The sequence below is a fragment of the Chiloscyllium plagiosum genome, unplaced genomic scaffold (assembly GCF_037043375.1).
Source record: "Chiloscyllium plagiosum isolate Xiang-an unplaced genomic scaffold, Cpla_swu_hap1 HiC_scaffold_28, whole genome shotgun sequence".
NCBI classification, from domain to species: Eukaryota; Metazoa; Chordata; class Chondrichthyes; order Orectolobiformes; family Hemiscylliidae; genus Chiloscyllium; species Chiloscyllium plagiosum.
In genome coordinates, this window is record NW_028270166.1 from 29,154,660 (window position 1) to 29,173,225 (window position 18,566).

Genomic DNA, 18,566 nt, shown 5'->3' on the forward strand with positions numbered 1-18,566 from the left:
ATAACATTGAGAAAGAAGCAAGGCAAGTAATGGTAACTTATTCTTGAGCTAGGGTCTACCTATGTCTCAATGCTTTTCAAATTTGTTACCAGCCTAAATGCCATTTGAAATGGACTGAGTGCTCCAAACAACATTATAGAAGACAGGATAAATCTGAAAATTCTAGAAAATACAATGTTTGCAGGAATTAAATATTTAAATAAACTAAGATGCACACCCAAACTCAGTGTAATGGAGGAACAGTGGAGACTTTACTCAGAAGTGAGTCAGTGATATGGAAGTACAATGCCTTGTTTGAATTGAGTACACGTTTCTGATCTTAAGCCACATATCATTTAGAGATTAGAAGTACATCACAGATATTGTACATTTTACATAATCTGACAATGAGAACATCGGAAGGTTTGGAAACATTATGTTTAGAATGTCTAAAGGTTTTCTACCTCTTCTGATGCTGGGAGTGTGCATACAGTTTACTGAGTCTAATTGATGCAGTATAGCTGGAGTTACTCAAAGGATCTATTTTAGTGTTATTATTAGGGCTTCCTAAGATTATGTGTCTGCATCACCCTGGCAGATTAATGAATTGAGGTGTGCCTGCTACAATAACTAGCTAATAATATGTTGTTCAGTTTTATTTTACTTCTCTGGTCTCATGATGGTAAATAACAATAATTGGAGCAGAGCAGTTTTGTGAAAGAGGAGACATTGTGCACTTCCTCCTTTTAGGCCGGATCACCTGAAGAGTATCAGAAATGGGATAGGATGATGTAGGAGAGAAGAAGAGTCATACCAGACTCAAAACATTAACTCTGTTTCTCTTTCTACAGATGCTGCCAGACCTGCTGAGTCTCTGAGTTTATTTGAATACAGAGACTTGTGGGAGGAATTTCCTCAAACATTCCCACTTCGCCACACTTTCAATGTGGTTATAGTGGAATCCACCACGCCTCCCTACCCCTGCCCCAATAAGAAAACTGCAGGAGTTTGACATTAATATGCAGTAGTACTGATCCAAGGCCTCATGTGTCCCTTTCCTCCTCTTACATTGTATCTAAAATGGCAGAAATTAACGCCCTATGTAACTGGATAATTGAGATCCTTCTGGGTTTCAATGGAAACAAAAATTGTAAGCGATATAAAATATTTTTGCCAGTTTACCATCATCAATTTTACACTATAGCACAAAATCGGTCCCAACACTCAAATGGATCTAGCACCACATCTTAACCTTTTAGGCATGACTTGCGTCAGATGAAGAAAATCAGCCCCTTGTTAGATGTCTGCCAAGACATCAAAACTCTGAAAAACATAACCAGCTTGACACAGGAGTATGTCCCAATAGCATTGTGGAAATCTCAGAACAGATGGAGACTATTTCAGTACTGTTTTTTGTTATTGCTCCATATCAGATCTACCTACTACTACCCCATTTCCCTGCACTTTCTCTGTCCCTTTGAATTTTTTTTGTTCTTCATCAAGTATTTTTAATGGAAGTTAATCCTTTTCTGACAGTGGGAGATTTCTTGTGTGCTGAGTATAGCAAAATCAGTGATATTTTTACTATTTCACTGCACCCTACATACAGCAGAAATCATGTCCCAGTTAGGAAAGTGCTACTGAGGCATCCACCTGGTTTAAAAGGCAACCAATTCCAGTTAAGGACAACTCCACGTACATGCATGTATAAAGGCACACACATGTAGAGACCTGTACACATGAATATGTATAAATACTGTCACACATGAGGACACAACTTTCCAAATTCAAACTGACTTGAGTGTGTGTTTATGCTTACATACTGTCTGAGATAGTCTCTATGTGCATGTCTGTGTGTGGATATATGTGTCTTTGTGTGTGCATATGTATGTGTGTGCGTGCATAAATATGCATGGGTATATGTGAGAGAGTGTGAGTGCTTTGTGTGTGTGTGTGTATGTGCATGCGCGTGTCTGTCTGTCTATAATCAAAATGCACACAAACACAGATGGAGACATTCATTCATGAAAATCCACACAAACATGGACATCCATATGTACATGAAAACACTCATATGTATACGCACACATGGGGATACACATGCATACAGGTCTGCTCTTACATTGAGAGTTTCTCACTGAATTAGGCTATTTTAGACATTCTTTTGTTGACTAGTTTGGTTAGAAATGCACAGACACAAAATTTACATGGTGGTATGTTTTTATCTCTACAGTACTAAGCCTGTCTTAGTTTCAGGGTCACATCATGGTCTCGCTATCCAAATGTTTCTGGTTTTCATGCTCTTGGCAGATGAGCTGATAAGGTTTCTCATTTTCTTCAATGACAGAATTTCCAACTTCTGCATCTGTTCTATGCAGTTCATGCCTCGACAGGTGCTCCACAATGCCTGCTCCCAGTGAATCGCCGAGTACATTTGTGGTGGTTCGCAAACGATCCCTGAGAAATAAAAGCAGCATTAATTTCCTTAGATTCAAGGAAAACCTGATAACCTCTGTTGGACAATAAAGCTTTATCTATTTTTGTGTATGCCTGGGAATATGTTGTGAATTAAATTCTGGTAATCTTACACTGTTTACAACAGGAGAATATTCTTTCATTGAGGGCGTCAACGGAAGATAATATTCTGGCCTTTGATTTCATCCATCAGACCTACTCCTTGGGATAAAATCCTTCCTCACAAAAACAACAGATTGGATTGCAGTCTTTCAGCTTTGTGTTTGATGCCAGTCAGAATGTAACTGGTTGAAAGGAAACTTTGTGGCAAGTATATCAATGTCTTCAGAAATGCTGGGTAATTTTGCCATGACAGATTTTTCAGGGTGCCAAGCTTATTTTGTCTATTCCCAGGTAACCTGAACATTAAATGCACTTTTTGATGCTTTTGATCACACCTGCCAATGGCTCTACTGCAGGGTAACTACAGTTTATTATCAAACAGGGAATCTTTCCTTTGGTATAGTTTATGAATAAGCAACTTTGTAACTGAATGATGGGGCTCTTTGTATGTGTTTCACTATTTCTTGTTTTTTTTTCCCTCATAAGAATACCATTGTCACTAAGAATACCATTACCCCTTTAACTTGGAGTTTCAACCCCTGTATCATATGCATTTGAGAAACTGTCGCTGAGGAGCTGAGTCGAGCCGGGAGTTTTCTCTCCGTATTTAAATAAATTAACTCTGAAAGATTCCACTAGTTCATTTTTGCTTTGGATACATAGTAAGGTCATAGAAAATCAGATTCATAGTTCAGACTCCTGTACCAGAAAATTATTTATTGCCCTTCCCTACTTGCCCTTGAGCAGGTCATGGTGAAGCACCTTCTTAAGCTGGTATGTTTTGTGCGGTGAACGTACTCCCATGGTGTTACTAAAAAGGGAGTTCCAGGATTTTAACCTAGTGATAAAGCAGGAATAGCAGTATTCTTCCAAGTCAGCAGAAAAATCGACGTTTCAGGCAATTTTCCTGCTCCTTGGATGCTGCCTGACCTGCTGTGCTTTTCCAGCACCACACTAATCTTGACTCTAATCTCCAGCATCTGCAGTCCCCACTTCTGCCTAAATGATTTCTTCCAATTCAGGGCAGGCTGTCACTTTGAAGCAACCTTTCAGGTGGTGGTGTTCTCATGTGTATGCGTCCCTTCTTGGTGGTAGAAGCCACATGCTTGGTGAACATTGTCGAAGAAGCTTTGGTGATTCAGTGATGGTAATGCCTCTGCATATCAAGGAGAGATGGTGATAGTCTCTCTTATTGGAGGTGGTCATTGCCTGGCACTTACGGCATGAATGACAGTTATCCCTTATTATCCTAAGCCTGAATGTATTCCAAATCTTGTTGCTTAAGGATACAAATTGTTTCAGTATCTGAGGAATCATGAATAGTGTTGAACATTGAGCAATCACCAGTGATTATCCCCACTTCTGTCTTTATAACGGAGAAAAATCATTGATGGAACACTAAACTAAACAAAGATGAGTAGGTTATTGTTGAGTAAATGCTGTTTGATAACACAGACAACAACACCTTCCATCGCTTTGACAATGATTGAAAGCTGGCCAGATTGGATTCATCCTGCTTTCAATGAACAGGTAGACCCTGGGAAATCCTCTTTGTGGTTAGATACCAGTGTTGGAGCTGTGCTGGAATAGCTTGGCGAGAGCTGCAGCCACTACGAGAACATAATGCTACAAGTATTTAATTTGCAATGTGACTATTATGAAAATGCTTCTGAGTACTATCTCTTATCAAGTGTCAGACGACATCATCGTAATATTCCATTCCCTGAGGTACTTGACGTTTAGCAAACTAGCTTAACTGTATTAACTCCAAAAGAAAAATCATGTTACTTCTGTTGCAAGAAGCTATGTTCAACTGGGTTAACAAAATTGTCTCTTATATTAAGTAATTCTCAAGCTGATTAATCACTACAAAATAGTCTCCTGTTGAATCTTTCTAGGTAATAGTTTAGCACAAGTACTGTAAAGTTAAAAGACAAAAACAATACTGAGCCTTCGTACAGGAACCAGTCCACCGCGATGATCAGGGTGATGTCCTCCGTGGGAAGTCCAACGGATGTCAACACTATCACCATGGTAACAAGGCCAGCCTGTGGTATTCCTGCAGCTCCAATGCTGGCTGCTGTTGCAGTGATACTACATAGTGAAATATTTAAGTTGAATAAACACTTCACACAATTGAAATTACTACAGTTTTTATTACAAGAACAGCAATAAACTATTCAATCCTCAAGCATGTTCTGCTATTTAACTAACTTATGATTGATCTGCAACCGACTCCAGTTTCACACTTTCTCTCCATATCCTTTGATATCATTTCTGATAAAACAGTAGAAAATTTCAAGTAATTCGTCATCTCATTTGAGGAATGGGAGTTCTATTATTATTACTATCCATACAGGATGAAAAGAGCTCATGAATTTTAAAGATCATTATTACTGGTTCTTATGGGAACTCCTGTGGCTTAGATCCAGTATACCAGGGTTCCTGCACCAGTGCTGGAAGAGCAGAATAAAGGTATTTCAAGATATTGATAGGTGAAATAAATGGGCACAACGGATTATAATGTGGGAAAATGCAAAGTTGTTCATTTTGGAAAGGAAAGGAAAAGAAATTACTTAAAATCATCAGGAAGTGACATCACGTAGGCACTTGTGCACAGAACACAGAAAGCTAGCACACAGTACAGCCCTTATTTTAAGGGAGTTGGACAATAAGAGGAGGGAAGTCTTAATGCTACTGTAGAAAGTGATGCTGAGACCACGTCTGGAGTACTGTGAGCAATTTTGGTCTCCTTAGTGAAGGAAAGATATCATTTCATTGGAGGCAGTTCAGAGAAGGATCACTAGGATGATCCCTGATATGGAGGGATTGTCTTATGATCAAAGATTAAACAGGTTGGGAGTCTACTCACGAGAGTTTAGAAGAATGTGTGATAATCTCATTAAAATATATAGGATTCTAAAGGGGCTTGACAGTATAAATGCTAACAGGATGTTTCTCCTCATAAGAGAGTCTAGGACCAGAGGGCATCAAATCAGAATTTAAGACAGAAGAGGGGAATTTTTCCTCTCAAGAGGATTATGAGTCTTTGTAACTTGCTACAGACAGCTATGGGGACCAAGTCCTTGTTTATGTTTTAAGGCTGAGATAGATAGATTCTTAAGCAATAGGGAAATTACAAGGAAAGGGCAAAAAAGTGGACTTTAGGAATATTAGATCAGCCATGAAAGTATGAATGGCAGAGCAGGCTTGAAGGCCTGAACACCCTACTCTTGTCCTTATTTCTTATGGTCACCTATGGCTATTGATAGAGACCTTGATCTGGCAACTGGGTCAGCATAAGGTGTCAGAATAACAGCCTGCAGATTTACAGGTTTTACAGAGGTGACTATCCTGACAACAGTTAGAAAATGTTTTTTGTAGAATCTGAGAATGGATTAGAGCAGGAGAAGACCATTATACTCATCTTAGCCATGCCTGATCATTGATAGAACCTCCTTCCTGACATTTTTTTTAGATTAGATTACTTACAATGTAGGAACAGGCCCTTCGGCCCAACAAGTCCACACCAACCCTCCAAAGACCAACCCACCCAGACCCATTCCCCTACATTTACCCCTACACCTAACATTACGGGCAATTTAGCACGGCCAATTCACCAAACCTGCACATTTTTGGACTGTGGGAGGAAACCGGAGCACCCGGAGGGGACTCACGCAGACACGGGGAGAATGTGCAGACTCCACACAGACAGTTGCCTGAGGCAGGAATTGAACCCGGGTCTCTGGCGCTGTGAGGCAGCAGTGCTAACCTTTATGCCACTGTGCCGCCCATTTTCTCTGTATCGATGAAATATCAACCATTTATCTAATTCTCTTTTGAATGATAATATTGAATCTGTTTCAACTATCTTTCAGACAATGCATTTCAGATCATAAGCCCTAACTAGCTTTTTAAAAAAAGATTCCTAATGTCTCCTCTTGTTTCTTTGCTGAACATCTTAAATCTGTGCCCTCTAGTTAATGACCTTATTGCCACGGGAAATAGTCTTTATTTATTTTCTTTATCAAAGTCATATTTGTCCCTTTCCCCAAATGTTGTTCACAATCTTTTAGACTGTGCTGTTGTGATGATAGTATATGACAGGTTTTAGCTATGTATGAAGCTGAGATTTTGAAAGATTTTTGATGTCAAATCTTGTGCAACCCTCACAGAGAAGCTGGATGTTTTGGCCACATCTTGAGTTTTATTCAGCATTTGTACTGCAGCTCCATGATGCTTGTAAGGATAACACTGATTGAGATTCTTTGAGAAAGATATTGTGTTATCCATTGTCATTGATCTCGTTCAATGTTTTCGTCAATGATGTGTTAATAAATGATGGATGGTATGTTTGTTCAAATAGACTGGACACATAAATATGCAAATAAAGGGAACAGAGAACCAAGAAGCATGAGAGAGAATTGTGCACAATAAAACAATGATAACTAAAGTAACAATAACGAAAGAGGAAAATACATTAGAGCAAGACATGAGTTTTAATAAAAATGAAAGCAAATGAAAGAAAATATAAGTGAAATAGGATGGATCTACTAATTATACAAAAGAATAAAGGATCGTATTATAATCCAAACAAAAAAATCTAAAGAATTATGGATGCTGTAAATCAGAAAGGTAAATAGAAATTGCTGGAAAAGCTCTGGTCTGGCAACATTTGTGGAGAGAAAGCAGACTTTAAGTTTTCGGTCCCCAACACTTGCCATGAGTGGACCTTGAGGGTCCATGCAAATGTAAGGAAACGTTATAGAACACATTGAGTGCCAGTGAATTATTGTTTCACTTGGAATAAATATAAGGTATGGGAGAAATTAAATGAATAATGTGCTGTGTCCTCAGCTGCTGCACAGGCAAGTGGCAATAAAATTGACACTGGAACTAAGGATAATCTAAGGAATGATAAAATACTCTTGCTAAAAGTTGAAGCGAAGGAGATATGTGTCTAGCTGTGAGATATTTTGTAAATGGCGGAAGAGGACATGTGAACACAGAGATTGCTTTGATGGAAGGCACAAGCTATGAGAGGGATAATGGATAAGACCAGAGGCTTAAGAAATAGGGTGGACACAGTTAAATATAATAAAGATAGTTGTGGGTGTCAGTGGTTTGTGGTGTTGTCAGCAGCAAGCCCAATCATCAGAATAAACCATACATAAGGTGAAAGAGAATCAAAGAATGGAACAGCTAGAAACAGTTACTTTGCAAAGATTAGTAGAAATGAGAAACGTTGCTAAAGAAACACTCCAAAAAAGGAAGGAGGAAGTGGCACTCATACAACTAGCAATATAATAGAAGAATTTATTTGGAAATGGACCAGTGTCAGGCTAGAGCAATGTTCCAGAGAGTCAACCAAATAACAGGCATGACTGGGTTAATGCAGCTTCCCACAGAAATGCATTTTATCAGCACGATGTGAATGAAGCTACCAGAAGTTGTTCAAGGTAAAAATAAGTTCAGTTAAGTGACGAAAGTGATTGTAGATAGGGACTCGTTCTATGACCGTTCAAGGTTGAAGTGAATGGTCCAGTTGGAGATGGAGTGTATAATGGAACTGGTGAAAAGGAAGTAACAGGCTGGAGGATGTACAACAGCAGAGACAGCCTGGATGTGTGTGACATTCCTAATGATCTAAAAGGATCAGAATAGTTTCATTTCAACATCTAGCCAAATACTTCCTGATACAACCCAGTACTTGATGGCACTAGCTTCACATTAACATCAAGCATTCCTAAATTGATCCCCTTGGTTTAGATGTCTTTGAACAGTTTCAATTCTTTGTTTCTGTCACCTAGATGTATAATTTGATGTCTTAAGTAGATAATGTATCTGGACAATAAGTACTTTCCTGGTATTCTTTTCTGAACATTGGATATAAATTCATTATGTTTATTTCATTTGCAGGAGCTTTCTAGATCACATGATAGCTATACAGCTCAGTGGCACACAAGCAAATGAGATAAGTGTTAGCTGTAAATGTCAATGAACTGCAAAACTGAATCCAAATTGAACTTGAGATTTGGACTAACATTGATTTCAATTCAACTGCACTCTGAAATTCTACCTGATAGTTATGATTTGTCCGAAGTTTAGATCATAATTGTTGACTTGTGCAATAAAAATGGCAGCCAGGGCTTCATAAAGTGCTGTGCCGTCCATATTAATAGTAGCTCCAACAGGAAGGACAAAGCGAGTAACATGCTTGTCTACACCGTTATTTTCTTCCAAACACTTGAAGGTGATTGGGAGAGTTGCTGAGCTGCAAAACAAATGGACTAATCAACTTAATTCATATTGATAGATGCAGAGGATCAGAGATGGGCAATTAGAAAGATTTGCAGAGAGAATAAGAGGAATATAAATTGATAAAGAGAAAAGGAATCAATGTTTCTCGACAGTAACAGATTATATTTAGGATGGACAATCTTACCTGGATGAAGTGCCAAGGGCAGTAATCAAAGCTTGCAACAACCCGCCAATAAAAACCCAAGGATTCTTGTGGGTGACTATGAAATAAAGAAGTGGCAGGACAACGAGTGCGTGAATGAGCAGCCCAATTATCACTGTCACAGTATACATTCCCAGTTGTCCACCCATCACAGTAAGGTCTTTCATTTCCATGATTTTGCCTGCAATCAGGAAGAGGATACCTATAGGGGCATACCTGTAATACAAGAACACAAAGCATTTTCTCAGTTTAGCACCAGCTGAGTTTGGCTATGATTGTAAACAGTAAGGGACACAATGAAGGTTTAAACTGGGTGGAGGTTGGATAGTGGAATCCCTAAAATGATGAGGGAAACCACTTCATTCCTGCCTCTGATCCAGTCAATACTGGCTTTGGAAGAGCCTTCCATGACAGAGTCACATGGTTGTGTTAGGCAGTGGGCCCTTAAAAGGTGCAAATCAGGGTCCTATGATGTTCACAGGTCCTAGACAAATATTTTCAACAGTATTGGTTGGTGCAGCTACAGTGTATGGAGGTATGGCGCAAGAGGTGTCCAGCAAGTGATATTTATTTTAATTTAGTTCCTGGCACCATGAGTATCAGAGCTGCTCCACTGGGAGCAAAAATCTAGCTGGCTCACACTCAGAACCCCATTTCCTAAAGATGGGTTGTCACAGATCTACACTTTTTCGGCCCAGTTTGTCCCAATGACAACAACTCTGAGCCAGTGGTCATCTTAGGACCATTTATTTCCCAGTTGCAGGCTGCCAGCCCTGTGCAAATGAAATTTGGTCCTTAAAATGGACTGGGCCTCCCGTCACTGTTTCTGGGCAGTGTATAGGTACCATCCACTGGCGCAACAACTAAAAACCCACCTGCAGCCAAAAGTCTATCTTTGAAACCTGTGGCAGAGATTCCAGAATTCAGCACTGAAAGCTAACCAGAAATATTGAGAGATGTTGCTGAAATGCATCAGGTCTATATTAAAACAACACATTTGTATTCATGATAATAAGAGCTAATTTATTTCAGTAGCATGACCAGAGGTAACCTTGGAGAGACAGTTGGCATAAGGAAAAAAGAATAAGATTTTATACCCTACCTGAGGCTTCATTCTCTAAAGCAGTCAGAAATGTACCGTGTATAGGGCGGCATGTAAAATTGATAGTGCTCTGGATCCTGTCAGTCTGCTGACTGGCAGAGTTAGGTTAAACTTACCTGTGTGAGACGTACACAAATGGGTGGAATAATTTTAAAACATAAATCTAATATTCAATACAGGGTTCACACCTACCACCTGGAAAAAACAGTAGGAGTCCCAGACTGAACACTTTTGGGAGATGCCAGGCAATTTTTGTAGGAAATCAGTCACTTACTGGGCCATTGTTGGGCTTGCCACTGACTTAAGTCCTAAGGGGATTAGGAGCTGCTAGCCAATCTGAAGCTGACAGGTCTCATGTACCAGCTGTGCCCGTGTGGGTGCTGGACATCGCTGGTACTACACTTGGTCCCCTACCAGGGACTGGCGATGGAGCCCTAGAGAGAAATAGGTGTTTGAGGAAGGGGAATCCCAGTGAGGTGGGGTGGAGTGGTTGGACAGGAAGGGCAGTGAGATATATTTTCTTCCATTCCTGATGTTGGATTGGGAATAGTGTAGCTGAATAGGAGGGCTCCTTGCCCTCAACAGACTGCAGGTGTGATTTTCCCAATGGTGAGGTCCCCACTGGCCAATCGGAGTGCTCTTAAGCAACTGCTTAAAGGAATCAATTGACATCTGGACAGCAAGTGCTTGATCCATCCTGTACCCTCCTGCCCAATCAAATGCCCTTCCTGATTCTAAGGATGTTTGCTGGGGCATGGAATTTCACTTCAATCATGTGCAATCTTGTTCACCTTTTGTCAGTTTAGACATGGAACCATTAAGAGGATTCGTATAGGAGTGACTAGGCTGACTCTCCACCTTGGGACACCGAAGGGCAGTATTTTATACACCTCCTTGTCCCCTGTGAGTACGTTGAAGCCTGCTCATCCTGGACCCACCACTTGGCAACAACCACTTACCGTCCTGGCTGCAGCTGTGCAGATGGCAGCAGGTGGGTGACCACAGTGCCAAGGGAGGAGGGACAAGGTATTGGCTTCAGGTGGGAAAGATGGAGTAAGTGCCTCCTCCATGAGCAGTCTCTTGTAATTGTGTCCCCACCCCCATCCAGCAGTGGCCCCCGAAGGTTGTCTCTTTCAGTGAGTCAGATGTCCAGCAGTTCTTGGAGGCAGGACATCCTCCTTAAATAAGGGCAGGGAGCCCAACTCCAGCCTGGCAATGCCCCTCAGGAGGGCTGAAGTAAGCATCAGGGGTACCTTTCCTACTTGCCTGCTGGTAGAATTGCCAAACCTTGGTAATGGTCCTAAACCTCCAGGAATTAAAGACCAATTTCCAGGGTTAGGCTGACAACAACTCAGGGGAAAAAAATCAGTGGAGCATCCAAATAAAATAATGTTTTCTTTTAATTTTCTTTGTGCTTTTTTGCTTATTTGGCATAAAAATATTGAGATATTGATATAACATTATGAGGGCAAAGGTAAGGTAGACAGGAAGGAACATTTTCCCTTGGTATAGGGATCAATGACCAGACGGCATACATTTAAGGAAAGGGACAGGAGATTTAGAGATTATGTGAGGAAACACAGTGGTGATAGGTATCGGGAGCTCACTGCCTATGGAGGCAGATATCCTCATAAGAAGAATTTGTGAGGTCAAGACATACAAGGCTATGGGCGTAATGCTGGAAAATGAGATTGGAATAGTTAAATTCTTGTTCATGACCGACACGGACTCGATGGGCCAAAGAGCCTTTATCTGTGATATAGAACTCAATGACTCTAAGAATCACCAATAAAATGGCTATGTGCTGTGCAATTGGTATGTGAAGCTAATGCACAGCATGAGGAGGAGAGTTGGACAAGCCAATGGTATGACTGTAGCTGGGGGGGTGGATGGACCAGAGGTAACTGTTCCAGAGATGGTAACCATATTTGTTGGGGCTCACGTAACTGAGAGCAGAAAGCGTGCCCTTTTTGGCACTACCAGCCTAAGTGCAGCCAGTGATAAAGTTGATCAGTTTGTAAGATGTACAGGATGGCAGTTGTGCTCAAGAGGAGGGGAAAAAAACACCATAAAAGAGATCTGTTCCTTGGAAACCACTGCCAGATTGATCAGTGTATTGTTCCTATTTGAGGATGCAGCCTATTGGTGTCTAAGTAGATTATTAATGCCAAATATTTGCAAAAAACTTTGTCCAGTTGTACAAAGGTAGTGGGAGATTAGGACAAGAAGAGAACTCGATCAAAAATTTCAGAATGCATGGTTCAAGTTAATAACAATTGAAATGCTCCCTAAAGAATCTAGGCAGTGAAACATTAAGGAAATGTATTGTGGTGCAGTGGTAATGTCTCTGCCTCTAGGTCAAAAGTTGTAGGTTTGAATCCTATAAGAAGACTTGATTACTGGGGAAGGTGAGTTCATAATGTGGACAAACTGGCTGATAATCAAAACCTAAGTTCTTTCAGTGTGCCTATGGCAGGCAATAGAGCAGGAGACTATCTTAGTCAGCCATGTTTGATGCTGAATGGTACTCTTCAAGTTATAGCCCCTGACATCCAGTTCCAGAATAAACCACGTTTGAAAACAAACATGAACATGTGCTTTAACTGCTTCATGTGTCACCAGACACAGAAAGCTTCTAAGAAACATTGATTTTGTAACTATTGGGATGTTTATGTATAAAACAAATCTGAGCAATTTTAACTTTCCCTTCCAATTTGGCACAGTTGGACACCTCACACTGGATTATGGATGTTCAATGCTCTTTGAACTTGGGCTATGCCTCTTGCATCTTCCATGAAATAGTTGGCTCATTTGATGCAGAGATTGTTTTGCAGACTACTGGATTCCAGGAAAACCAAACTTGACAAACAGAGTTCAATGCAACTGCTGTGAGCATATATGCTTGCCAAAATCTTTGGAACTCCCAATAAGCCTCATGAAAGTAGTGTCTGTGAAAACTATGTAAATAATTAGGAGTTGTCATTATGTTTAACTATGCCTCATTCATCTCCTGCTTCTTATGGCTTGGAGCTGTTTAAAATAAAAACTGATTTTCTCGAAATTTATTGCTGCTTTTCAGCTTCATTTCTGCCTTGCCTTTTTTTTTGTCTTTGTGCTATAAATAAAGGCTAAATATTGCTTAGTAAACTCAATTTTTAACTTCGCAAAGGACACTGTCAGTCTTTTAAGAATGGTTCCAGTACCTAATTTCAACTAAAGTAAAGATTGAGAGAAAATTTGATACAGCTCTTCAAAAGTGATGAAAGATGAACTTGACATGAATATGTGATTCATCTGGTCCAATTAATAGAGTCACAGAGCTTTCCAGCATGGGAAAAGGCCCTCCGGCCATCATGTCTGTGCTGACCATTAAGCATCTATCTATAATAATCTCATTTTCCAGCACTTGGTCTGTAGCTTTTATGACATTTGTAGTGCTCATCTAAATACTTCTCAAATGTTGTGAGGATTACTGCCTTTACTATTCTTTGAGGCACTGTGATCCAAATATCCACCACCCTCTGCATGAAAACCTCTTGCTAAAATCCCCTTCAAACCTGCTACTCCCTACCTTAAAACTGTACACCTGGTTGTTGACCCCTCTACCAAGTGGAAAGGTTTCTCCCTATCTACCCCCTCTATGCCCATCATTACTCTGTACACCTCTATCAAGACTGCCCCCCACCCCACAACTATCCAGAACCTTTTCTGCTCTAAGGAAAACAAGGACAGCTTATCTAGGCTTTGATCTTTGCTGAATCGTTCCAGCCCAGGCAACATCATGGTAAATCTCCTCTGCCCCCTCTCTAGTCAATTACAACCCTCCTATACAGTGGTGCCAGAAACTAGGCACAGTACGTATATAGAATCAGACAACAAGAGCAAAGTTTGGAAGTCCCGAGCAAAGTTGTAGATTACAAAACTTTATACCATCACCAGAATCAGAAAAAATGTTGATGGTTTCAATCTAAATCGACACATTTAAATGCAGCTGATTTGGTTAAGAATCATAGGAATACTCAAGAAACTTTGCTTCATTTTTTTAAACAGGGAACATAGAGGGAAAAAACTAATCTTCTGTGAAGGAGGTCAACAGATGATGGGAATGAGGACTCCAGACAGATTAGTTTTACAGTGATTTTTGGATGGAGTAGTTAACTAGTCGTCTACTGATCTGAATTTTTTAAGGAGCCTCCAAAATGATCTATGTTAGTTTTACCATAGACTGCAGCCTAATATATCTAAGAATAAAGTATCAGACATATTAGAAATTAACTGATGCAGAATAATGGGAAATGCATTCTGCAATACTTTATTAGACATACTGCAGTTCATTAGAAATTAGAAATCTGTTAGAAATACTAACAGATAGACTGCAAATCTGTAGAAGCTGATTGATAATTATCAACGATATGAGGCTTTCAAGTTCGATCCTCTCAGACAGGCTAGGATGAAGGGAGGTGTAAACCTCACGTGCACATATTTCATTGTGTCTACATCTCTGCAACCCCATAATTTTCTAGAGGGTAAAATGCATAATGTCTTAAATGAAACCCATTCAGGCCATAAGACATAGGAGCAGAAGTACCATTTGGTCCATTGAGTCTGCTCTGTCATTTAATGAGACTGTGGCTGATCTGATCATCCTCAAATCCACTTTCCTGCTTTAGCCAATAAGTCTTGATTCCCTTACTGATTAAGAATCTGTCAATCTCAGCCTTAAATATTCTTAACCATCCAGTCTTAATAGCTCCTTGTTGTAAAGAATTCCACGGATTCACTAATAGAACAAAGAACATTACAGTGCAGTACAGGCCCCTTGACCCTCGATGTTGCGCTAATCTGTGGAACCAATCTGAAGCCCATCTAACCTACACTATTCCATTCTCGTTCATATACCTATCCAATAACAATTTAAATGCCCTTAAAGTTGGCGAGTCTACTACTATTGCAGGCAGTGCGTTCCATGCCCTACTACTCTCTGAGTAAAGAAACTACCTCTGACATCTGTCCTGTATCTATCACTCCTCAATTTAAAGCTATGTCGCTTTATGCGAGCCATCGCCATCCGAGGAAAAAGGCTTTCACTCTCCAACCTATCTAACCCTCTGATTATCTTACATGTCTCAATTAAGTCAGCTCTCAACCTTCTTCGCTCTAACAAAAACAGCTTCAAGTCCCTCAGCCTTTCCTCATAAGACCTTCCCTCCATACCAGGCAAAATCCTAGTAAATCTCTTCTGAACATTTTCCAAAGCTTCCACATCCTTCCTATAATGCCGTGACCAGAACTGTACGCAATACTCCAAATATGGCCGCATCGGAGTTTTGTACAGCTGCAGCAAGACCTCATGGTTCCGAAACTCAATCCCTCTACCAATAAAAGCTAACACACCATATGCCTTCTTAACAGCCCTATCAACCTTCATGGCAACTTTCAAGGATCTACATACATGAACACCGAGATCTCTCTGCTCATCTGCACTACCAAGAATCTTACCATAACCCAGTACTCTGCATTCCTGTTACTCCTTCCAAAGTGAATCACCTCACAATTTTTCACATTAAACACCATTTGCCACCTCTCAGCCCAGCTCTGCAGCTTATCTATGTCTCCGTGTGACCTACATCATCCTTCCATGCTATCCACAACTCTACCAACCTTAGTGTCATCCGCAAATTTACTAACCCATCTTCTATGCCCTCATCCAGCTCATTTATAAAAATGACAAACAACAATCGACCCAAAACAGATCCTTGCGGTACCCCAATAGTAACTCCAGCATGAATATTTCCCATCAACTGCCACCCTCTGTTTTCTTTCAGCTAGCCAATTTCTGATCCAAACCACTAATCAACTTCAATCATGTGCCTCCGTATTTTGTGCAATAGCCTACTGTGGGGAACCTTATCTAATGCCTTACTGAAAACCATGTACACCACATCAACTGCTTTATCCTCATCCACCTGTTTGGCCACCTTCTCAAAGAACTTAGTAAGGTTTGTGAGGCATGACCGACCTTTCACAAGGTAGTAGCTGGTCCTTGAATAAGATCTACATTTCAACTGTGCCCATCCCCTGCAGTTTCCTTCCCTATCCTATGCATCCTAAATCTTGCCTAATCACATAGTAATTGCCTTTCCCCCAGCTATAGTTTTTGCCCTGCAGTATATACCTATCCCTTTCCATCACTAAAGTAAACATAACCGAATTGTGGTCACTATCTCCAAAGTGCTCACCTACCTCCAAATCTAACACCTGGCTGGTTTCATCACCCAGTACCAATCTAACACAGCCTTGCCCCTCGTTGCCTATCTACATTCTATGTCAGGAAACCCTTCCGTACACATTGGACAAAAACTGACCCATTTAAAGTACTTGAACTATAGTATTCCCAGTCAATATTTTGGAAAGTTAAAGATCCCCCTAACAACTACCCTGTCACACTCACTCCTATAGAGAATCATCTTTGCTATCTTATCCTCAACATCTCTGGAACTATTTGGAGGCCGATAGAAAACTCCCAACAGGGTGACTTCTCCTTTCCTGTTTCTAATGCCAGCCCATACTACCTCAGTAGACGAGTCCTTAAATGTCCTTTCTGCAACCTTAATACTGTCCTTGACTAACAGTGCCACCCCCCCCACCCCCCACCCCCCCCACCCCCCCTCCCTCCTTTTAGCACTTTCTCTGTTCTAAATCCTGGAACCTGCAATAGCCACTATTGTCCCTGCTCTACCCATGTCTCTGAAATGGCCACAACATCGAAATCCCAGGTACCAACCCATGCTGCAAGTACATCTACCTTATTCCGGATAATTCTGGCTTTGAAGTAGACACTCTTCAAACATCTAAGAAATTCCTTCTTGTCTTTGACTTCAAAAGCCAACTTCCTATCTGAGATTTTGCTATCTGGTCCTAGACTTTTCCACAAGGAGAAACAATATCCCCATACCATCCTGTCAAGCCCCCTAAGAATCTTTTGTGTTATAATAAGGTCGTCTCCCATCCTTCTAAACTCCAATGAGTTTTTTACAACCTACTTAACTTTTCCCCTTAAGAAAATCTTTCCACATCCAGGATCAGCTGAGAGAACCCTTTCGGGAAGCCTGCAATGCTAGTGTTTCTTTCCCCAGATAAAGGGACCAAAACTGTCCCCAGTATTCCGGATATGCTCTGATTAGTGCCTTATATAGCCAGAGTCCCCTACTTTACTTTATTATCTGAGATATGGAATACAAGATCAAGGAGGATATGCTGGAATTTGTATAAAATGCTGGTTAGTTTGCTGCTGGAGTACTGCATGTAATTCTGGTCACCACATTAAGGGAGGATGTGATTACACTTGAAAGGGTACAGAAGAACTTTGCTAGGATGATGTCTGGGTTGGAGGTTCTGAGCTCTGAGGAAAGATTGGATAGGCAGAGCTTGTGTTCCTTGAAGCAATGAAAGTTGAGGGGATCTGACAGAGATGTACAGAATTATGAGGGGCACAATGGGTTGGGTACAAAGGCACTTTTCCTATCAGTAAAGAGGTTAGTTACAAGTTACCAATAGATTTAAGGTCAAAGATAGAAAGCTAAGAGGAAAATTGAGGAGAAATCATTTCACTTGATGCTTGGTGGAATTCTGGAATTCACTCCTTGAAGGGTTTATGAATCATAAAGTCTCATAATATTTAAGTGGCAGTTAGATATTCACTTGCATTGCTTTAGCCTCCAGGAATGTAGGGCAAATGCTGGAAAATGAGATTGGTGTAGTCAGATCTTCGATAACTGGCTTGGATGTGATAGGCATGTTCGTTAATCTTAAATCGCAAATTCTCCTTCAAGCACTGTATTCAATCCTTTTAAAGACCATCGATTTCACTGAACTCACCGCAAACCTTTGCTTGTCCCTCTGCAACAATAAGGTTCCATCCCTTGTTTTCTTTTTCTCTCCAAAGTTCGTGAACAAGTCACCCAACCTTTCACTGTTTGCAGATCTTCAATCCAACTTCCATCCCTTTACAGCTCAATACCAAACTTACCCATTCAAAATCACAAACTACATTATTTGTGATTGTTTTATTCCTTCTCAATCCCTCTGCAGCATTTGATACAGTCAACAATATAATCCTTTCTAAACACTCCTCTGTTGACTAGCTCCTTCAGACTGCTCTCAGCTGTTTAATTATAGCTAGCAATCGCTTTTTCCCTAACCTTATATCTGTTCTCTAATTTTTTTGACGTACAGTATTGTTACATTGATTCCTGTTGAACTTCATCTACTATTGTTTCATCCATGACATATTTTGTCCAAGCCACTTTGTTGATCTGTGTTTTCTCTTTAAATTCAATTGTTCCTTCCTGACTAGCTGTGACTGAGTATTGTTTGACTGCAAGTTTTGTTTTGATGCAAGAGTAAATGTCCAGATGTTCATTAACATTGTCTAACTAGGTAAAA

The 18,566-nt window shown here is 40.4% G+C and overlaps 1 protein-coding gene across 1 annotated transcript in view; it reads right to left on the reverse strand.

The window, feature by feature from the left end:
- Positions 1-232: 232 nt before the first annotated feature.
- slc1a6 (solute carrier family 1 member 6) overlaps positions 233-18,566 on the reverse strand; it is a 98,549-nt gene continuing 80,215 nt past the window's right edge. Inside the window, exons 7-10 of the mRNA XM_043721091.2 lie at positions 9,002-9,235; positions 8,636-8,830; positions 4,516-4,650; positions 233-2,436 (exon numbers count right to left, since the gene is read on the reverse strand). Coding sequence (XP_043577026.1) covers positions 2,238-2,436; positions 4,516-4,650; positions 8,636-8,830; positions 9,002-9,235 — 763 coding nt within the window. The 3' untranslated portion in view covers positions 233-2,237. The remainder of the gene's footprint in view (positions 2,437-4,515; positions 4,651-8,635; positions 8,831-9,001; positions 9,236-18,566) is intronic.